The 24,018-nt window shown below is 42.2% G+C and overlaps 1 protein-coding gene across 4 annotated transcripts in view; it reads right to left on the bottom strand.

Moving 5' to 3' along the window:
- PLD5 (phospholipase D family member 5) overlaps positions 1 to 24,018 on the bottom strand; it is a 409,978-nt gene that overhangs the window by 63,935 nt on the left and 322,025 nt on the right. For all 4 annotated transcript variants that reach the window (XM_069545556.1, XM_069545552.1, XM_069545553.1 and 1 more), the window contains exon 5: positions 22,526 to 22,653. In XM_069545556.1, the coding sequence (XP_069401657.1) occupies positions 22,526 to 22,653 (128 nt within the window). The remainder of the gene's footprint in view (positions 1 to 22,525; positions 22,654 to 24,018) is intronic.

Genomic DNA, 24,018 nt, shown 5'->3' with positions numbered 1-24,018 from the left:
AGTGGGTTTAATCATCTAGATAAAACTTAAGGCAGAGAGAGGCCGAGGAATATAGCCATGAGAGCAGTTAGGTAGGAGGACTGCTGTATACAGTTGGCTACAGTGGGGTGATCTCAGAAGATGAACACGGGTAGAAGCCTGCACAGTGCAGTGGCTTGAAGGGAACTCTGGGTTACTGGGTAAACAGTATCTAGCTATTTTGATATGAGGTTGTAGAAATACTTCATAATTCAAACTGACTGAAGGTGCCAGTGTAAACAACTATGAAAAGTTGTACAGTAACTACTAGTTTGAAATTCTCAAGTACATAGAGAAGCTGAAACTGACTGCAGAGTATTTCCAACAGAGATCCCAGTGCGACTATCAAATGAAAAGAGAAATGTCTTTTAAAATCAAAAGCATTAGTTGGTAAAAAAGAAAAACATTAAGAAAAGACCTGGGTTTGTCTGCCCTGGTCTGTAGTGAGTAGGCAGTGTAGGACAGAAGATGTGTAGGATTTCAGAGTTCTTTCCAGACTGGTGTGGGGTGTTTACTAGTCAGTCAGTATGTATTTATTGAACACCTTTTGAAAATTTTTATTCAGATATTCAAAGAGTATATTTTTGTTTTATCATGTAAATAATCTTGGAAATATGATAGTACATTCAATATAAGCAATTTTAATACTGTCATCTTATATGTGAGAGAGGCAGTAGAAACAAAAGTCTCATGGATATTTTTACTACGGAGAAATAGTCTAATACAGCCCTCAAGAAGGTACATGGGGAATCATCATGAGGAAAGGAGCTGGAAAAAAAAAATCTCATTCTTGTACCTCTGATGGTCTTTGCGGAGGACCTATGGAAGCAGGAGGTGGCTGTGGAGACTGGAAAACAGACTGCAAAGGTACACTATGGTCAGTTGCTGCCTCCTGGTTTTGGCCATATATCCACAATGCTTCCATGGTTCTCTCAAGCTATGATACTCGAGAACATTCCAAGATTAGAAGTGATACTCATTCAGTGTGTTTTTAAATGCTTTAGCTTCTTCTAGCTTCTCTGAGAGTTTCTGTTTGGTGCTTCTATTACCTCCAGAGTTGAATGCCACTCCAAACTCACTGTCACATCTGTATCTGCATACTAGGGCCTTTCGTGGGTCATGTGCTGTCATGGACCAGGGAGTCAGTAATGAAATGACACGGAGGCGCTGGATGGCTAATGGCCAACCTAGTTCTACTGAGCACCTTTAAGGTGTCACTCACTGTTCTAGGTTCCTGTTTATATGCTACTAAACAGCAGAGAGAAAGAAAGTCACTGCCCTCAAGGAGTTTAATTCTAGAGGAGAAAGACAAGCAATAAATAACGGCATAAAATAACTTCGGGTGCTGCTTGCAACACACAAAGAATATAACATTAGGTCATGTGCAGAGAGTGACTGTGTGAGCTGTGGAGGTGAGGGACGGCTGCTCTGAGCACAGGATAAATGATGGAAGATATGGGAGAAGAACTGTGCCAGCGGGAGGAGTGGTAAACACCAGACACCAAGAAGGGAGCAAGCTTAGCATGTTCAAGGAGCAGAGAAAAGGCCAGTGTCTTGGGAATATAGTGGATGAGCAAAGTGGATCAGGTTGAGGTGTAAGAGACAGGTGGGGGGATGACAGACTAAAGCACACTGAGGGAGGCAGCATTCAGTGTGCTCAACAGTGGAGGAGAGAGCCAGAGGGGAAAGGAGACAGAAAAAGTGAGACAGAAGGAGTCTCTCTCTGGCAACACCTTCACAGGAACAATGGTGAAGGGCGGCACGGCACTGCCAACCAGGGCAAGGTACATCCACACATGCCAGCTGCCTACAAGGCTGCACCAGTCACAAATTTAGAGCCTACCGAATTGACACCAGAGCTTCCTGGGTGGCTCAGCAGTAAAGAACCTGCCTGCCAATGCAGGAGACAAGGGTTTGATCCCTGGGTCAAGAAGAGTCTCTGGAGAAGGAAATGGCAACTCACTCCAATATTTTTGCCTGGGAAATCCCATGAACAGGGGAGCCTGCCGGGCTATAGTCTATGGTGTCACAAAAGAGTTGGACATGAATGAGCAACTAAACAACAACAAAGTGACATTGTCTTTTGGATTTTTCGCAGGTATCTTAATAGTAAAATGTACAAAACTGTGCTTGCTACCCAGTTTTCTTATCACCATTGCCCACCATGGCTGTCAACACCTCTGTTTCCTCAGCCCATTTTAGCAGGTCTCTTGAGGCAGGCCGCAAACCCATTCTCTTTGCCCACCTCCACTGTCACCATGCTGGTGAGCCTCTTTACTGGTCACATATTATTCCCATTCTTGCCCTTTCTCCATGCGGAGGCCAGAGTAATCTTCTTACAGGTAATTCAGTTTAGTTCAGTCACTCAGTCATGTCTGACTCTCTGCGACCCCATGGACTGCAGCATGCCAGGCTTCCCCATCCATCAACTCCCAGGGCTTACTCAAACTCATGTGCATAGAGTCGGTGATGCCATCCAACCATCTCATCCTCTGTTGTCCCCTTCTCCTCCCGCCTTCAATCTTTCCCAGCATCAGGGTCTTTTCCAGTGAGTCAGTTCTTCGCATCAGGTGGCCAAAGTATTGGAGTTTCAGCTTCAGCATCAGTCCTTCCAATGAATATTCAGGACTGATTTCCTTTAGGATGGACTGGTTGGATCTCCTTGCAGTCCAAGGGACTCTCAAGAGTCTTCTCCAATACCACAGTTCAAAAGCATCAATTCTTCAGCACCCAGCTTTCTTTATAGTTCAACTCTCACATCCATACATGACTACTGGAAAAACCGTAGCTTTGACTATATGGAGCTTTGTCAGTAAAGTAATGTCTCTGCTTTTTAATATGCTGTCTAGGTTGGTTATAACTTTTCTTCCAAGGAGCAAGTGTCTTTGAATTTCATGGCTGCAGTCACCATCAGCAGTGATTTTGGAGCCCCCTAAAATAGTCTCTCATTGTTTCCATTGTTTCTTTATTTTCTTGCCATGAAATGATGGGACTGGATGCCATGATCTTAGATTTCTGAATGTTGAGTTTTAAGCCAGCTTTTTCACTCTCCTCTTTCACTTTCATCAAGAGACTTTTTAGTTCCTCTTCACTTTCTGTCATAAGGGTGGTGTCGTCTGCATATCTGAGGTTATTGATATTTCTCCCAGCAGTCTTGATTCTGCCTTGTGCTTCATCCAGCCAGCATCTTGCATGATATATTCTGCATATAAGTTAAATAAGCAAGGTGACAATATATGGCCTTGACATACTCCTTTCCCCATTTGGAATAAGTCTACTGTTCCATGTCCAGTTCTAACTGTTGCTTCCTGACCTGCATACAGATTTCTCAGGAGGCAGGTCCAGTGGTCTGGTATTTCCATCTCTTTCAGAATTTTCCACAGTTTGTTGTGATCCACAGAGTCAAAGGCTTTGGCATAGTCAATAAAGCAGAAGTAGATGTTTTTCTGGAACTCTATTGCTTTTTCGAAGATCCAATGGATGTTGGCAATTTGATCTCTGGTTCCTCTGCCTTTTCTAAATCCAGCTTGAACACCTGGAAGTTCACAGCTCACATACTGTTGAAGCCTGGCTTGGAGAATGAAGGCAATGGCAACCCACTCCAGTACTCTTGCCTGGAAAATCCCATGGACAGAGGGGCCTGGTAGGCTGCAGTCCATGGGGTTGCAAAAAGTTGGACACGACTGAGCGACTTCACTTTCACTTTTCACTTTCATGCATTGGAGAGGGAAATGGCAACCCACTCCAGTGTTCTTGCCTGGAGAATCCCAGGGACGGGGCAGCCTGGTGGGCTGCTGTCTCTGGGGTTGCATAGAATCGGACATGACTGAAGCGACTTAGCAGCAGCAGCAGCAGCAGCATTACTGTGCTAGCATATGAGATGAATGCAGTTGTGCAGTAGATTGAACATTCTTTGGAATTACCTTTTGGGATTGGAATGAAAACTGACCTTTTACAGTCCTGTGGTCATTGCTGAGTTTTCCAAATTTGCAGGCATATTGAGTGTGGCACTTGAACAACATCATCTTTTAGGATTTGAAATAGCTCAGCTGGAGTTCCATCACCTCTACTAGCTTTGTTTGTAGTGATGCTTACTAAGGTCTAGTTGACTTTGCATTCCAGGACGTCTGGCTCTAGGTGAGTGATCACGCCATCATGGTTATCTGAAGATCTTTTTTGTATAGTTCTGTGTATTCTTGCACCTCTTCTTAATATCTTCTGCTTCTGTTATGTCCATACCATTTCTATCTTTTATTTTACCCATCTTTGCACAAAATGTTCCCTTGGTATTTTTTCTTGAAGAGATTGCTAGTCTTTCCCATTCTATTGTTTTCCTCTACTTCTTTTCATTGATCACGGAGGAAGGCTTTCTTATCTCTCCTTGCTATTTTTGGAACTCTGCATTCAAATGGGTATATCTTTCCTTTTCTCCTTTCTCTTTTGCATCTTTTCTTTTTTCAGCTATTTGTAAGGCCTCCTCAGACAACCATTTGCCTTTTTGCATTTTTTTTTCTTGAGGATGGTCTTGATCACTGCCTCTTGTACAATGTCACAAACTCCTGCTCATGACAGGTAATTCAGATACTTCATTATTTCAACTTAAACCCTTCACGGCACTTTCAACAAAAGTTCTGAGAAGGATGCATTCAGGATGAAAAATGAAACCAATAAATCTCTGCGGTGTCTGATCACATTTGGGGAAAAAGTTCTTCCCAAAAAACTTGTTGGGAAGTTTAAAAGATGGTTTAAAAAGTTAAAAAATGGTTAATAAAACTTTTAAAAAAGTTTAAAAAGTGGTTAAAAAGAAAAAAAAAAAGGATTCATAAGAAATAGACAAGTGAGAAAGGATGGTAGTTTGAACTCTGGGCTATATAATAAAGACAAGAATGGTTAGAGGACCAGAAGAGGCAGTTAAGTGAGTTGCCTAAACTGCTAAAGATGCTGAAGTCCTTGAGCAGGAAGGAGGGGGTGGGATAAAAACCACAGAATCTGGAGGAGGTAAAAGAAGTTAGAAGAGGGAGTCTTGAGATCCCTCCTACGTCTCTGGCCTGTTCTATTGGTCTTAGTCACATGCGTCTTGTATAAACCAAGCTAGAGAAGTTTTCCAGGCCTTCTGCAAATCATTTTTCTTCCTGGAATTCTCTCTCTCTGTCCCCATATCCTCCCCTCCCATTACCATGTGCCACAGCACTCTGTTCCTCTTTTAGCATCTATCACTCTACTTATTTTATTTCTTTGTTTATTTGATCTACAGTCTGACTCTCCCATCAGATGGTAAGTTCACTGAAAGAGGAAATTGTTTTTTATTGATCTCTTTTTATCTCCAGTGTCTGATATGATCTGGCTAGAGTGAATGATCGAATCCATTAAGGTAACGCAGAGAGAAGCAGACATAATTTTTCACTACCTCTGCCTTCTGGATTCTCATATAATATCACATTGCTTTGGGAGAGTTTGAGAATTCAGGGAGGCTTTTTTAATTTTTTTTTGGCTGGATCTCTAGGATGGTGAGAGGCAATCTGGAGGTTTAAAGTAACCCCTGGAGAATGAGACAAAATCCCACCAAGGAGGGCAGCCACAGCCAAGGCAATCTCCATGGAGGTGTTCACCTGGCTGAGAGCATGAATTGGCAGCAGCTGCTACACAGACTGATGGCTTCTGGGAGTGGGACCAACAGAAGCATTTGCTTCATTGTTCATTCATTGTAGACAGTGTTTGATAATTGGGACAATAAACCGTTATTCAATAAGCTATTATTCTAAGGGCCACTCGTCACAGTGTCACCTGAGTGAGTAACGTCAGGTTCCTTTTTGATAGAGGAGACTAGAACAGTCATTTCAGGAGCTATCTTCTCACCATGTCTTCAGACTGATCATTTAATGTTTCTGGATCTCAGTGCCACATTTGTGACCTCAGGAGAGTTAACAGAGGCCTCTCTCTTCTTCAGTAGTTAAGGAAGAATCAGACAACTTAATGTGTAAGAAAGTGTTTTATAAACTAAGCGTAGACAACTGATAGGGATGATTATCTTTCCAAAGACTTCATTGTCACAGACTTCCCTGGTGGTCCAGTGGCTGGGAGTCCACCTGCCAATGCTGGGGACACCAGTTCAATCCCTGGTTGGGGAGGATCCCACGTGCGTGCAAGGCAGCTGGGCCCATGCACTGCTGGCTGCTGAGTCTGTGCTCTAGAGCCTGCATGTTGCAGCTGCTGAGCTCATTTTGTGCACTATGTGTTTTGGGGATTTCTCTATTTTAAAAAATGGGTTGATGTTGTAGCCTTCCAAGCAGAAGGTAAGTAGGCTGATATGACTCAGGATACCCTGACTCACCTATGCCTTCTTTTGGGAGAAATTTGACAATGAAGAATCTGAAGCAGAGACAAGCAATGAGCCAACCCAGAGGGCTCAGCCAGACCAGGAGAGACCCTCCTTTCCCACTCTTCCTCACTGCCATGGACTTAGTTCAGGAACTTACTCTCTCCCACGCCCCCTGCTGACTCATTTCTGCAACATCTTCCTAAGCTGTACTCCAATCCAAACCATTTCTCTGGGCTTCCCCAGTGGCTCAGTAGTAAAGAACCTGCCTGTCAGTTCAGGAGACATGGAATCTGTCCTGGGTTGGGAAGAATCCCCTGGAGAAGGTAATGACAACCCATTCTAGTAATCTTGCCTGTGAAATCCCGTAGACGGAGGAGTCTGGTGGGCTACAGTCTACGGGTGTGCAAAAGAGTCAGACGCGACTTAGCGACTAAACAGCAACAATAATCCATTTCTCCACAGTTGCAGCTCTTTTGCCTAAAACTCTTCAGAAGGTTTCCCCAAATTTTAGACCAAATCCATGCTTCTTTGCATGATACCCAAGGCTCTAAGATCTTCCTGTCTCCTCCACTCATGGTGAAATTGTGTGTAACAGCCACTTGGGTGAGCGCTTTTTCTCAGAATCAGCCATGCTGTTTTCCTTTCATCTCTGTGCAAAGGAAAACCTTTCTCTCTAGTTCCTCTCTGCTTATCCTTCAAGTTCAGCTCAGGTACCATCTCCTGCATGGAACTGTCCCTGACCCTTCCCTTAGTCTGAGTTAATTTCACACATATCAAACTGTATTCTAAATGTTTACTTCTCTTCTTAAGGAAAGAGAGCTCACTTCTTTATCTGTGTACTCCCTTGCACTTTCAGTAGAGCCTGACACAAAGTAGATGCTAAATAATGTTTGCTGAATGAATGAATAAATGAACACATGAAAATAACATAGCCAGGAAATGACACTTGTTTGCAGCAGGCAAAGCATGTTTTAGAGATGTTCCCTGATGGAAGTTTTTGGCAGATAAAGACAATAGATATTTGACTTCTGAGAACAATATCAATATCATGTTGGAAAGACACAGCGCCTAATCCATAAATCTGAAGGTAAAAATAAGCAGTTTACATCAGTGCCATGTGTTGAATGGCCTGCAAAATGCAATTTCACAGCTTTCCAAATCCTGAAACTCTTATAGCTCCATGGGCAACCTGACTTCTGGAGGTTCTAACACCATAAAGACCAGTTCTTCCAAGGGAAGTTGGTTTATTTGTCAGATATAAAACCAGCTTTTCTGAGTAAAATCCTTAGTTCTTCAAGCTTGTGTGTTAACTTGGCAAAAAACATATTCTACCTCCTAAAGAGTGAGAAAGAAATGCTCTAGACCTGTGCAAGCAAGATGGTCACTAGTCAGATGTGGTTATCGAGCACTTGAAATGTGACTGGTCTGAACTGAGCTGTGCTTGAGTGTGAAGTGCCCACTAGATTTTGAAGTCTTGCTATCAGAAAAAGGTAAAATATCTCATTATTAAGTGTATTATATTGATGACATGTTGAAATGATAATATTTAGGGTACATGATATTATATAAAATATATTATTAAAATTAATTTGACCTTTTTCCTAGTTACATTTTTATGTGGCTACCAGAAAATTTTAAATCACATATGTGGCTCACATGAGTGGCTTGCAGTATATTTCTATTGGACGGCACTGCTTTAGAGGTTCAGACTACCCAGAGATAAGAGGTGACTGCTTAGAGGACTAACCCTCCAGCTGTTCTAAGGGGCTTATCTCTTAAAAGTTTAAGCACATTTCTTGTGTCCTGAACAGGAAGCAGTGAATGGACAGTTTTCCTTTTTCCTAAAGGGAAAGTCATAGTCATCCTGAAGGCTGGCTGGGAGGTAGAGAGGCTGGCTAATGCTGATTGGTTCATGATACTGGAATTCTAGAATTCGTGTGTTATTTTCGATGATCAGTGTCTACTTCTGTGGACAGTTCTCACTTGTCTGGACTGTCAGTGTTCTTTTCTGACAAGTGACTTCTTACTGGACAAAGTTGGAAATTAATTAGACCCATGGTGAGCCTAAGAATAAATGGATTTTGAATAAGGCCCAACGAGGTGCTCCAATATGTAAAAGGCTATAGCTTTGGGGAGTTTTGCCTCTGCCCAGTCTTCTTGCATCTTTTTTTTGGTTCTTGGTTGTATTCCAGTTAGAGAAGCTGCTCTGGTTTCTCGATCTGCAGGATATCACCTGCATGGCACATCTGGACCACTATTCAGGCACAGGGAAAAGAGTGTTGCATGAACACCGGGAATTTGTGTTTCATTCCTAACTCTGATGTTACTCAAAGAAACAATTCCAGGACATTCTTCTATTTCCTCATTTGCAAATTTAGAGCTTGTCTCATATATTAATATCTAGACCTTGTTTCATATATTAATACCTCACAGGGCTGCTGTGGGGATTAAATAAATCAATGTTCATGGGGAATTTCTAAAAAGAATAAAGTTCTTACTCAAAACTATGAATCTATTAGCATTTCTATATATTGTTTGGTTTATCTTAGTCTTGCTTTATTATAAAGCATGATTTCTCCTGCAGGCTTCTGAGAATGAAATTCAGACTCCTGCTGCTGCTGCTAAGTCACTTCAGTCGTGTCTGACTCTGTGCGACCCCATAGACGGCAGCCCACCGGGCTCCCCCGTCCCTGGGATTCTCTAGGCAAGAATACTGGAGTGGGTTGCCATTTCCTTCTCCAATGTATGAAAGTGAAAAGTCAAAGTGAAGTCACTCAGTTGTGTCCGACTCTTAGCGACCCCATGGACTGCAGCCTACCAGGCTCCTCCATCCATGGGATTTTCCAGGCAAGAGTACTGGAGTGGGGTGCCATTGCCTTCTCCAGACTGCTACTTCTACAATAAATATTCCAGCACCACAGGCCAAGTTAGAAGTAGGTGAGTATTTTTAGGCAGTAAATATGGTACATTCAACCTTGACTAATACAACATGGAAGTAATTTAGTAGTTTGTGAGTGGAGGTTAAGAAGGTCGTGTTACAATGGTACAAGGCAATAGAGTTAATTTTCTATACACAGTTTGCTGAGACAATTAAGCTTCAGAAAGGGTTTTTTAAAAAATATGACAGTTAAATTTTGTTGAATTCAACAATAAAGGACTGAAGTGACAGCTAATTATAATAATAAATGCTTGAGCTGTAAACTTGAAGTATGCAGAATGATTTATGGGTACAAAAGTAGTATTTTAGCAAGTCACTGTATCAGGATAATGCATTTCAATTTTTTTCTAATTAAAATATGAAAGCCATGAAGTAGGAAAAAATGGGGCAATAAAATTCACCTAAGTGAATCTTGGTTAATATATTTGTTAAATGAATTTCCTAGGTCTGACTGAGCTCTCAAAGAAATCCAGTAAAACATACTTAATAAACTTTTATTGAAGGAAACAAAATCCGTATGCATATATACAGCAAGCTTTGGCAAGTAGTTTACTTCAATATTAAAAACAATGCAAAATAAAACTTCATGGTTAAAACTGGTACTTTTCTGCATATAAAAATAAATTTTCATAATGATAGTATATTCTTAACAATCATGACGGTGATGTCAGAAATGTTACTAAATTGGTGTGGACCAGCTTTTGGCGGAAGTCACTAGTCTGTCACTAAGCCCAACACAAACTGAGTATGTGTAGCCAGGCTTTTGCTGTCAATCATTTCTCCTATAATTTTCAAGTTTTGATTCCAGTTCTCTCATGTGATATGGCTATCTTACACGGTTAGTAAGCACACTCTAGTTTGTTAATTCATGCATTCATCTGATAAATTTTTTTTAAGCATCTAACATCCAGATGCTGGGATTTCAGGTAATAACCCACAGGAAGGAAACTCCCCATCCCAGTTCTCAATATAGGCAGCCAGACACCTGTTTGAGATTCTAAAACCAGCCTGTGGGGAAGGGGATGGTAGGAGTCATGGGATTAAGAAGGCTTTGTTCATCCCTGTGAGGCTGAATATACAAATGGACAATGGCCAGACCATACATAAAAATACAACTCTAATCCACCACCTTCAGCAACCAGCCCAGAAAGCCAAATAATAACCCCCTGCAGCAACTGCCCCCATAAAATGGGCAGTATTTGATTAATAACTACCAGCTACCCTCATTTTGCCTGATTTCCAATTTAGAACAACATAAAGGTAAATATGTACCCCTAATCAATTACATAGGATGCTGTGCTTAGTCACTCAGCTGTGTGCTACTCTTTGTGACCCCATGAGCTGTAGCTCGCCGGGCTCCTCTGTCCATGGGGATTCTCCAGGCAAGAATACTGGAGGGGTTGCCATGCCCTCCTCCAGGGGATCTTCCCAAACCAGGGATTGATCCCAGGTCTGCCACATTGCAGGCAGATTCTTTACCATCTGAGCCACCATGGAAGCCCAAGACAGGAGTGGGTAGCCTATCCCTTCTCCAGGAGATCTTCCCAACCCAGGAATTGAACTGGGGTCTCCTGCATTGTAGGAGGATTCTTTACCAGCTGAGCTACCAGGGAAGCCCATTACATAGGATACCCTACTTTTTAGTTAATTCTCCTACAATTTCCCTATGCTAACAGCCTTCAATCAGCTTCATCCCATTTTTCCACTACAAAGTTTTCCGCTCCTCTGTCTGTCTTTGAGCCTCTGCCAAATACAAGTGGTAGTGGTTGATTATCTTAGTCTCACTTGGGTGGTCTTCATTTATTTCCATGCCCCTGTTCACTTTCCTCTTGTGAGAATTGTTCCAACGAACTCGCTGAAATCTCTTGAAGTCTTGTTTCTGAAAACTGAGACCTTAACTATATCTCCCAGGTTTGGGCTATTTTTAAATTTGGTCAGTTGCCTTCTAGGTATGACTATTGATGATAACCTTGAACAGCACAGGATATAGAATAAAGCTCTATGGTTAAGACATGTGAGATCTCCCTTCAGAGGGACACAGCCCCCAGCTCATGTCCCTTCTGGGCTGCTGTCCACCATGCTATACCTTTAACCAGGCCATGAGTCAGAGAGATTTACAAAATCTTTGCCAAAAATAGCAAATAAATGCCAGCACCTATAACATTCCCTTGATCTACTGATCTAGATACCTTATCAAAGAAAGAAAAAAGTTTCCTTGTCATTAGCTCTACTGGCTACAATTTACTGAGCAGTAGCTGGGCTGCAGTCCAGTGCTAGGGTGTGAGATCCAATCTGATCTCTAACAGTTGTAGGAGGTTGGTATCATTAATCAATTGTTGAGAGAAATTTAAGCTCAGGGAAATGAAAGAAACTTGCCTATGGTTATGTAATTATCAGAGATAGAAAGCAATTCAATTTTAGCTTTATCTGACTCCAACTATTATGCCATATTGCCAAGCAATGATGTTAGTAACAACAAACAAAAAATAATTAGGCTGGCAAAACATTAAATTCAGGTTTAGCTTCTATTTTCATAAGTATAGTGCCCACGTGACTGCAAGCCAAAGCCTGCAGGGCAGGGCTACTTTTGAAGTTCCATATTGAATTTTGGGCATCATATTTTAAGAGGAACTTTAGCCGATGGATTATATTAAAAAAAAAAAAAAGTGGCCAGGATAGAGATCTTGAGACATCTTATCTAAGGAGCCATTATGGATACCTCGGATTATCACATCACTTAGGATAGATTGAGGAGGCAAGTGTTGCTGGGACATATGAAGGAAAATATTTAGAAACAAATTTCACTTGAGAATGACCTACTAACTGAATTTCATCTTGGGAAAGGTGAACAGGAGAAAGCAAGTGATGTTCCTATTTCTTTACTTAATTGCACAAATTGAGATTATTTTATAACAGTAAACTGGTTTTGTGAGAATGTATCTCAGGAGAGACTAGGAAAGAGGATTTCCTACTTATGCCTCTTTTGAACAAAATTTCTGCCAAATTGTCACTTTGAAAATTGTAGAAGATAAGCATGGCTTTGTTACTGAAAACCTGTCTGCTAATACATTTTTTTTATATGAAATAGGGACGTCTAGCTCCTCATTTACTTTAGAATTCATATGCAAACAAAAAACGACCTTTTTGAGCAGCCCAGGTAATCTTCTGAATCAATACTGGAAGAATGAATCCTTTGTTTTCCTTCATTACATGTTGCCTAAGGAATATTAATGTTTAATTTTTGCTATTGAATTGCTTTTTCCTTTGGTTAGTTTTCATTTTGGCTCCAATATCTATTTCCTTGCATTACCAATGCCCACTTCCATAGGAGCTAAAACAGGTCTTTAGAAAATCATAAATTGTGAAAACGTCAGCTCAATGGTAGCACTGAACAGGGTGGCCGGCTGTGCTATGAAGCAGTGCCTCCTCTTGCCCACTGGCACATCTGCTCAGTCTTCAAAACTCTACCTCAGTGCTTTGTTCTTTTAATTGAAAGAAAAAGGGACAAGAAGAGGGAATCAAAGACACTTTAAGTCTCAGCACCCTTCCTCATCGGTAACATCAGGCTATGATTTCAACCCACAGAGACTAGGAAGAGGTAACTAGCTTGGCGAGGCAGAGGAGTACAATTCTTGTCACCATCCTACAAAATGGTTATTGTCAGAAATAGGAGCTGTGATGAAATCAGTAGCTTTAGGGTCAATCAAGAAACTATTACTATTCAGATGCCCAAGTTGTTAGATAAAAAGCATCAGTTCAGTTCAATTCATTTCAGTCGCTCAGTCATGTCCAACTCTTTGCGACCCCATGAACTGCAGCACACCAGGCCTTCCTGTCTATCACCAGCTCTCAGAGTTCACCCAAACCCACGTCCATCCAGTTAGTGATGGCATCCAGCCATCTCATTCTCTCTCATCCCCTTTTCCTCCTGCCCTCAAACCCTCCCAGCATCAGGGTCTTCTCCAATGAGTCAACTCTTCATATGAGGTGGCCAAAGTACTGGAGTTTCAGCTTTAGATCATTCCTTCCAAAGAACACCCAGGGCTGATCTTTAGAATGGCCTGGTTGGATCTCCTTGCAGTCCAAGGGACTCTCAAGAGTCTTCTCCAACACCACAGTTCAAAAGCATCAATTCTTCGGCACTCAGCCTTCTTCACAGTCCAACTCTCACATTCATACATGACCACAGGAAAAACCATAGCCTTGACTAGACGGACCTTTGTTAGCAAAGTGATGTCTCTGCTTTTAAATATGCTATCTAGGTTGGCCATAACTTTTCTTCCAAGGAGTAAGCATCTTTTAATTTCGTGGCTGCAGTCACCATCTGCAGTGATTTTGGAGCCCTGAAAAATAAAGTCTGACACTGATTCCACTGTTTCCCCATCTATTTCCCATGAAGTGATGGGACCAGATGCCGTGATCTTCGTTTTCTGAATGTTGAGCTTTCAGCCAACTTTTTACTCTCCTCTTTCACCTTCATCAAGAGGCTTTTTAGTTCCTGTTCACTTCCTGCCATAAGGGTGGTGTCATCTGCATATCTGAGCTTATTGATAGTTCTCCCTACAATCTTGATTCCAGCTTGTGTTTCTTCCAGCCCAGCATTTCTCATGATGTACTCTGCATAGAAGTTAAATAAACAGGGTGACAACAATATATAGCCCTGATGTACTCCTTTTCCTATTTGGAACCAGTCTGTTGTTCCATGTCCAGTTCTAACTGTTGCTTCCTGAACTGCATATAGGTTTCTCAAGAGGCAGGTCAGGTGGTCTGGCATTCCTATCTCTTTCAGAATTTTCCACAGTTTATTGTGATCCACATAGTCAAAGGCTTTGGCATAGTCAGTAAAGCAGAAGTAGATGTTTATCTGGAGCTCTCTTGCTTTTTCCATGATCCAGGGGATGTTGGCAATTTGATCTCTGGTTCCTCTGCCTTTTCTAAAACCAGCTTGAACATCTGGAAGTTCATGGTTCACGTATTGCTGAAGCCTGGCTTGGAGAATTTTGAGCATTACTTTACTAGTGTGTGAGATGAATGCAATTGTGTGGTAGTTTGAGCATTCTGTGGCATTGCCTTTCTTTGGGATTGGAATGAAAACTGACATTTTCCAGTCCTGTGGCCACTGCTGAGTTTTCCAAATTTGCTGGCATATGGAGTGCAGCACTTTCACAGCATCATCTTTCAGGATTTGAAAGAGCTCAACTGGAATTCCATCACCTCCATTAGCTTTGTTTGTAGTGATGCTTTCTACAGCCCACTTGACTTTACATTCCAGGATGTCTGGCTCTAGGTGAGTGATCACACCATAAAAAGCAAAAGCATCAATACTAGCCAATTTCTTTACTGTTTCTCCAACTGCCCATTGGACATCAGAACGGCCCCTACCCCCTGATATTCCCCATTTCTACTGATGGTATAGTCCTTCTCCTTGTTGGCCCAGGTCCATCCAGATGCTGGAACAACATCCATTATTCTCTCTGGCTCATTCCTTATAACCAATCAGTCCCTGTGACACAGCTTTACCATGTCTTTTCTGTTGTAGTACTTTCTAGTTCTCATAGTCTGAAATCTGTATAGAAGGCTAGTAATTCAGGTAGGGTTTCTATGTTGCAGTTTTGAGATCAAATTCCTTCTTCTGAAAACCTCAGTCTTTGCTCTTATGGTCTTCAGTTGACTGGATGAGGCCCTTCCACATAAGGGAGGATAATCTGTTTTACTCAGGTCTACCTATTTAAATGTTGTCGCTAAGTTGTGTCTGCTGCTGCTGCTAAGTCACTTCAGTCATGTCTGACTCTGTGCAACCCCATATACGGCAGCCCACCAGGCTCCCCTGTCCCTGGGATTCTCCAGGTAAGAACACTGGAGTGGGTTGCCATTTCCTTCTCCAATGCTTGAAAGTGAAAAGTGAAAGAAGTCTCTCAGTCGTGTCCGACTCTGTGCGACCCCATGGACTGCAGCTTACCAGGCCCCTCTGTCCATGGGATTTTCCAGGCAAGAGTACTGGAGTGCGGTGCCATTGCCTTCTCCAGAGAGTTGTGTCTGACTCTTTGTCATCTCATGGACTGCAGCATGCCAGGCTCCTCTGTCCTCCATTATCTCCTAGAGTTTGCTAAAATTCATGTCTTTTGAGTCAGTGATGTTATCTAACCATCACATCTTCTGCCATCCTCTTCTCTTCCTGCCCTCAGTCTTTCCCAGCATCGGGGTCTTTTCCAATGAGTCAGCTCTTTGCATCAGGTGGCCAAAATTTTGGAACTTCAGCTTCAGCAACAGTCCTTCCAATGAATATTGGAATAATAAAACCTAAAGGTTTTATTTCCTTTAGGATGGACTGGTTTGATCTCCTTGCAGTCCAAGGGACTCTCAAGAGTCTTCTCCAATACGACAATTTGAAAGCATCAATTCTTCAGTGCTTAGCCTTCTTTATGATTCAGACCTCTCATCCATACATGACTACTGGAAAAACCATAGCTTTGACTAGATGGATCTTTGTTGTGATGTCTAAAGGTTAATCAGATCTAAAAAATACCTTCACAGTAACATCTAGACTGGTATTTGAATACACAAATAGGCGTGTCAGCTTAGCCAAGTTGATATCTAAAATCAACCTTCACACCATCATAATTCAGTCCTGTCACTTTCCCCTTTAATCTTGGCCACGGAGTCTCTATCCATGCTTTCCTCACTCCTCAGCTTGAGCACTTTCTCTAGGTTTGTTCCAGAGTTGTCAGGTCCCGGCCCTTCACAGATCTTCAGTGTTTCTCCCATAGCTTGTAGGATTGAATCCACATCCTGCCCTGGGTTATTTTGATTACCAACACAGTCACTGGAAGACCTCATTTTAGAGCTCTTATGTTCCCTGCTCCAACAGCTGGTTTGGTTTAAGATATACCTTTCAGGTCTTTTCAGAATAAAGATGGACTAAGATGGACAGAGGAGCCTGGCAGGCTATAGTCCTTGGAGTTGCAAAAGAGTCAGACATCACTTAGAGACTAAACAGTAACAATAAGATTAAAACACACATTTACAGAGTCAAATAGGCCTATTCCTATTTGTTATAATTATATTTTAAAATTTTATTTAAATATTTCCCCTATACAGATTTGCCAGATTCATGTGAGCAAGGAACCCACTGAATCTTGCCTCCAATTCCAGGCTGTAGTTCATTTCAGAGGGTATATTTGAAAAACTATAAAAGCAAATTTACTAAAAATATGATTTTTACTTTTTCCTTTTCGGCTTCTTCTAGTTCAGCATCACACCTCCAGAACCCTGTGGTTTGAAGACTTGTGCCCTTTTCCTTCTACTTCACACACTGGTTAGTCTTTTGTTTGCTTTGTTAGTGCTGCGTTTTTGGTTTCCTCCTTCGTGATTTTAGGAGCTCCCTTTTCCCTTCCACAGGACTCCCTGTGGCCACAGATTCTAGGGGAGCACCTAGAACCACTGTGGGAGAATATAGAGGCATACACACATTGACTTCTAGTCTTTGAAATTCAACTCAGATAATTGAGTTTGCAGAACTTAAATACTGAATAACAGTAGGCATCATTCTGTGGCCATCATGTCATGGGTTTGCAATCAGAAAGATGTGAATGGAAAGACAAAGATCATATAATGTTGCTTATATGTGGAATCCTAAAAAGGGTATAAATGAACTTATCCACAAAAAAGAGTTACAGATGTAGAAAACAAACTTATGGTTACCAGGGAAGTACGTTAGTTGCTCAGTTGTGTCTGACTCTACAGAAGGACTATAGCCCACCAGGCTTCTCTGTCAATGGAATTTTTCAGACAAAAACACTGGGGTGGGTGGCCATTCCCTTCTCCAGGGGATCTTTACAACCCAAGGATTGAACCCAGGTCTTCTGCATTGCAGTTAGATTCTTTACTGTCTGAGCCACCAGGAAAGTATCATGGTTACCAGGGGGTAAGGGATAAATTAAAGATCAGTTCAGTTCAGTCGCTCAGTCGTGTCCGACTCTTTGTGACCCCATGAATCGCAGCACGCCAGGCCTAGGATTGACATATACACACTACTATATATAAAACAAATAACTAATAAGGACCTGTATAGCACAGAGAACTCTATTCAATATTTGGAAATGGCCTATGTGGGAAAAGAATCTAAAAACAGTGTATTGATGAATATGTATAACTGATTACTTTGCTGCACACCTGAAACTAACTCAACATTGTAAATCAACTATATTCCAATAAAATTTTTTTTTTAAAAGAAAGATGTGAATGAGTGAAGGTATCTAGATGAATAGCATTGTTAGCTATTCTTAAAGAAAAAAGAGTTAGAGGAAACTTATTGTATAGAATGACAGAAAAATCCTGAAAGAAAATGATTTTTCATAATGTAATGTATTTTTAAAAATTATTAGCATGAAGTAAGAGAGAAGGGTTTGGAACTAGATTGCCTTGGTTTGAATTCTTGCTTTGCAGCTTCTTGGAAGGTGACCACTGTGTGTCTCAATTTCCTCCTTTGTAAAATAAAGCAATAATAGTAGTATTTAAAAGAAAGGGTTATTGTGAAAATTGAATGAGTTCATATTCTTTAGCACTTAGAAGAATGCCTAGCATAGAGAAAACCTGCAACACACTGAAACTCTTATCATTAGTTTTATTATTTCTCTTACTATAGATTTAAAGCAGATTAAAAAGCAAAGACATCACTTTGCCAATGAAGGTCCATATAGTCAAAGCTATATTTTTCCAGTAGTCATGTACAGATGTGAGAGTTGGCCCATAAAGAAGACTGAGCACTGAAGAACTGAAGCTTTTGAACTGTGGTGCTAGAGAATTGTCTTGAGAGTTCCTTGGACTGCAAGAAGATCAAATCAGTCAATGCTAAAGGAAATCAGTCCTGAATATTGATTGGAAGGACTGATGCTAAAGCTGAAGCTCTAATCCTTTGGCCACCTGATGCAAATAGCCAACTCAAGGGAAGACACTGATGCTGGGAAAGATTGAGGGCAGGAGGAGAAGGGGACGACAGAGGTTGAAATGGTTGGATGGCATCACCAAGTCCATGGAAATGAATTTGAGCAAACTCTGGGAGACAGTGAAGGCCAGGGAAGCCTGGCATGTTGCAGTTCACGGATGAAGTCATAAAGAGTTGGATAGAACTTAGCAACTAAACAATAACACTATAGATTTAAGGTAATAATTGATAGTAATAATCTGATTTCACTAGAAAACTTCACAAAATATAAAGCTAATGGAATAGGTTGAGTTTGATACTTGGAAAATGTATTATAATTTTTCATGTAAATATTAGTCTCACACACATTTCTCAAATGAAAAAATCTGTTCTAACACATGAGCCCTGCTGTGCAATGTGTTATGTCTCATGAAGTAAACCAAGGAAAAAGCCCATATAATCAAGCACAGATGAAAGGAAAACATTTAAAATAGATGATACAAATATAACAACATGATTTCAAATAGCAAAAACTAAGGGGAAAGGGTGGACAAAGAGACAACATGTGTGCCTGTGTGTGGAGAGGAGGCAGAGAAACGGTGGCCACTGATGTAAGAGAAGTAGGTTAGCAGCTGACATATAGACTGTTGTTGCTATTTAGCCACTAAGTTGTGTCTGACTCTTTGTGACCTTGTGGACGGTAGCCCGCCCGCTTCCTCTGTCCATGGGATTTCCCCAGGCAGTAATACTGGACTGAGTTGCTATTTCCTTCTCCAGGGGATCTTCCTGACCCAGGGATCAAACCCACATCTCCTCTGTCTCTCACAATGGCAGGCGGAGTCTTTACCACTGAGCCACCTGGGGAGCCCGAGATTATGAATTATAAAATGAGTTATTTCAAAATTCTTAAAATACACTTACTGCATACTTAAGAAATAGCATGATAATTCATTTATGTTTTTTAAAATATAACTTTGTTGGTATATTTGAGCTGAAGGAAAGAAATCTAAGAAGTCCACTTAGTTTACTCTCCCTCTCATTCTGGGTTTAGGCAGTGGTGGTGGTTCAGTCACTAAGTTGTGTCTGACTCTTGCAACCCCATGGACCCCCTGCCAGGCTCCTCTGTCCAGGGGATTCTCCAGGCAAGAATACTGGAGTGGGTTGCCATTTCCTTCTCCCTCTGAGAACAAACCAGGATGAGGTCAGAGGGACATCTCTTCCAGACAGACTGGAGGGCTCAGTGCCATGCAGTGCCAACAGTGGAGAGGTTGTGATTCTCCAGTTCCTACTGAGAATGACAATAAGCGAAGCATAGGAGTTGGCTTGTCTTTAAGAAAGAAGCTTGATTAGTCATGATACAGAGAACCAGGTCCAGGTACTTGCCCACTGCATCCTCTGGTCTTCTCTATAACTGAAAGGAAACTAGCTACCACTTAGAAATGTGGAAATAAGGAAAATTCATAAAATAAGGTCTGCCCTTCATATGAATAGGAAATAACTTGTACCTTATCTTCTCTCTGTATTTACCATGTTTAATGTGGGGAAATTTTCATATTTTATAATGATGATACATTTAAAAAGGAAATAATATCTAAATGACTATACAGAGTAAACATTTAAAAGATCAACTTACTTTCTTACAAAATAAACAACTAAAAGCAAAGATAAAGGAATAATCCTCAAGCAGAGAAACCAATACTTGAATATATGTCTGTCTGTCTATATAAGGAAAGGAGTAGAAGGAAATAGAGAAAATAAAGATTACCTGCTCAAAAATTTGGAGAAAAATATCATTAAACCTCAATAATTCAAACTTCATTCAAATGGAATTAATAGAACTTTAAACTCTATTAGTTAATAACAAAAAAATAAAATTTAGTGGTAGGAAAACATACTTTAAAAAAGAGCAAATGATGCTCAAGTTAAAAACCACTTAGCAGGGGAGTGGAGTCAAGATGGTGAAACAGGAGGATGTGGAGTTCACCTCTTCCCACAAATGTATCAAGAATACATCAGGGTTTCTCTGGTGTCTCAGTGGTAAAGAACGCACTTGTCAGTGCAGGAGACATGGGTTAGATCCCTGATCCAGGAAGATCCCACATGCTGTGGAGCAACTAAGCCTGTGTGCCACAACTATCGAGCCTGTGCTCTAGAGCCTGGGGGCCACAACTACGGAAGCCCACGTACCCTAGGGCCCATGCTCCACAACGAGAGAAGCCACTGCAATAAGTAGCCCATGCACTGCAACTAGAGAGTAAGTAGCCCTCGCTCTCTGCAACTAGAGTAAAGGTCGTGCAGCAATGAAGACCCAGCACAGCCAAAAATTAATTAATAAAAAAGAATACATCTACTAACAGAACAGTTCTCACAGAGCACTTGCTGAACACTAGCAGAGGACCTTGGGCACCTGAAATCACATGAAAAATGCCCATACAACCAGGTAGGACAAAAGAAAGGCACATAGAAACAAGGAAATGGGATAAAGTCTTGCACCTCTGGAGGGGAGCTGAAGGAAAGGAAAGGTTCCCACCACTGGGGAAGCCCCCTCATCAGTGGGGAGATCGTCTGGGACAGAAGAGGAGCTCTAGGGACTCAGAGGAGTGGGCAGCAACCTGTCTATGGCAGGCAGGACAGCATAAGACCTACATAGGTGGTAAGTGCCAGAGCCCTCTGGCCTCAGCCTGAGACGGGTGTTTGCTGATGCAGAAGTGGGGTTGGGTGCTGGAATGTAGGTCCCTGCCTCCATGGGCACTGGGAGGGGCACTCACCTGAGTAGCTCACACACCCTACCCATTGCAGCCTCTCTCTGCCCACCTAGGCAGGCATGTGTGTTCCAAGGCAGCCTTGGGAGTAGATGCTGGTGGAAGACATGCAAAAGTGGGGCTGAAACCACAGCTGAGATCCAGGGGCCCTGTGACTAAGGAGGAAGAGCTCAAATCTCTCCATGGACTTACACCCCCACTGCTGACTTTGGAAACTCAGCGACTGTGGGATATCTGAACAGATAAATGCTCCCATAACTGAGACAGGTGTAGGTTTAGGGGCTATGGGCTTTGTGGGCATAGACATGCCAGGATTCTGTTCTCTGCTCAGACACTCAGTTGTGCCTGACTTTCTGTGACTCTACTGGATCAGGTCAAAATCTAAGCTGCCTCCATAGCCCCCACAGTGGGCCCCAATGCATGGTTACTGCAGTCCTGGGACCTGACTGGTGGATATGCACAGATGGTCTGGTGAAAACAATGCCTGAGAGACACCAGGGCCAACTGCCACCATACCCACAGTTACAGTAGGGCCGAGAGCAGTGCCACCAACAGTGTGATTTGTGAGCGAGCACAGGGTGTGAAAAGTGACACAACAGAGCACGCCCACAGGTGAACAGCTCCAGAGGAGGAATACTCCGTGGCTTCCGGGCTAGTGGGAGTGTTGAATCCCACCTACCTCACATCGCAGGTCAGAAACATGGCTAAGATACAGACCTGGAAGTCTCTACTCCAACCACTGGGGAGCCAACCCCACCTCAGTGACAATCACAGGGCAAAGAAGAGGCCCTGCTCAATACCCAGTGCAGACTCTGGTCACCACAACATCAATCCCACCATTTTCAAGGGGATAAAGATCAGCATACATGGAGAAAAGAGGTAGCAGACATCCACTGTAAAAACAGCCATCACATAAAAAAATATCAAACCCATATAGGCTACATAGAGAAGGTTCCACATAAAAATAGCCCTCTAAGAGAATCTATTGCTATTGTTTAGTCACTAAGTCGTGATGACTCTTTGCGACCCCATGGACTGTAGCCCGCCAGGCTCAGCTGTCCATGGGATTCTTCCCCACCCTGGGATCGAACCCACATCTCCTGTGTCTCCTGCACTGGCAGGCAGATTCTTTACCACTGTACCATCATGGAAGTCCAGAGAGTCTGAGGTCAAGCATCAGGAGGAAGAACCCCCAGAGGGAATGGCTACCCACTCCACTATTCTTGCCTGGAGAATCCCATGGGCAGAGAAGCCTGGTGGGCTACAGTCATGGGGTCACAAAGAGTTGGACACGACTGAGTGACTAAGCGCAGCATAGCACATGCTCTAAAGAATGTGGGAATAGCATCTAAGTTATAAAAGCACTGAAGCAATGGCAGTTTTTTTGGTGAAATGATTCTGACAAGGAAAGGTTTATTATTTTGCTTTAATTGAGGGTAAAACTACTAAAACTGTGCAGTTAAAATTAATAAATGCTATAGGTTTAAATTCTCTCAGTCACAGTAGAGGTTTTATGGAGGTGGTAGTTTTGATGCCGACAAAACTCTATATAATGAAAAGATTACCTGTCCCAGAGACCGCCAGTCCAAACCGGCACTGCCGATGTAAACATGCTGTTTGTCCACAATCCAGAAGGAGGACTGCAGTCGGCCCTTGTTGTAGGCAGTCATGTTCATGTAGGTCACCTCAGCTCCTAGGAGTTTAAGGAAATCCCAGTGAGCCTCTGTGTCAAGGCCCTGAACATGCAGTCACCTACCCGCAGCAATACTCATGGTCTGCATCCACCACAGCTGGCACTCAGGGAAGCCACATATTTACATTAGTTTAGTTCACAGAGGACCCCTGAGGAGCTACTTTATTCCCCAAAAGGATACAAAGGAATAAAAAAGAATAAGTTTTCCCTACGATATGACAAGATCATGGCTTCTCAAGTCAGATCTGACTCAGACCCCTGCCCCTTGATTTATCATTCAGATGGTGAGATAGGTGTGCCATGCTCTTCTTTTACTTTGGAGTTACTTTTCAAAGAGTTTTGCAATCAGTAAAAAGGTTGGTCTTTCTTAATAATATAGCTTTCCTCAACAAGGAACTGGCCTTCATTTTCTTTATTGATTTGTATATTGATTTATAATATTGCATTAGTTTCAGGTGTACAGCAAAGTGATCCAGTTACACACACACACACACACACAGTTGTATTCGACTTGTTGCAACCCCATGGAATACATAGTCAATGGAATTCTCCAGGCCACAATACTGGAGTGGATAGCCTTTTCCTTCTCCAGGAGATCTTCCTGACCCAGGGATTGAACCCAGGTCTCCCACATTGCAGGTGGATTCTTTACCAGCTGAGCCACAAGGGAAGCCCAAGAATACTGGAGTGGGTAGCCTATCCCTTCTCCAGCGGCTCTTCCCAAACCAGGAATCAAACTGGGGCCTCCTGCATTGCAGGAGCTATCAGGGAAGACCTCCTCCCCCACCCCCACCAAAACACACACATGGCTACATTTCAGGATACAGAAAGGAAGAGTAATTTACACTATAAACTTAACCTATAACTCTTGGGAAGATGTTAAGTATGCATCTGGGTTCTTGTGGCAGGAAGATAGAAAGAGAAACCAGGAAGCTGGGAGAGGATCTGAGGTGAAGAAAGCATCCAGGAAGACTTTCTCTGTGGGTGGAGCAAACTCATTATCCTAGATAAGTACAGGCACATGTTCCTTAGCCTTCAGCTGTCCTGGAATAGTAACATCCCAGAGGACGAACAGTTGGGAAAGGCGGACTCTGAATGTCCAAAGTGGGGAGTTACCATGGCAATCATGGAGAGACCCAAATCCGCATGGAGGGTGTGATACCCTCAGAGGCAGTTGCCAGTGCTCCTAAGTGGATGAAGAGCAGCATTTGTCTTTGGAGAGTGTTAGTTTCCTAGGGCTGCCATGACAAAGTACCGCAAACTGAGTGGCTTAAAACAACAGAAACTTATTCTTCTTTAGTTCTGGAGATTAGAAGTTCAAGATGTGTGGGGCCATGCTCCCTCTGAAACCTGTAGAGGAGAATC

Source organism: Ovis canadensis, chromosome 12 (assembly GCF_042477335.2).
Source record: "Ovis canadensis isolate MfBH-ARS-UI-01 breed Bighorn chromosome 12, ARS-UI_OviCan_v2, whole genome shotgun sequence".
In the NCBI taxonomy this organism is placed as follows: domain Eukaryota; kingdom Metazoa; phylum Chordata; class Mammalia; order Artiodactyla; family Bovidae; genus Ovis; species Ovis canadensis.
This window is presented reverse-complemented; position numbering and strand designations above follow the sequence as displayed.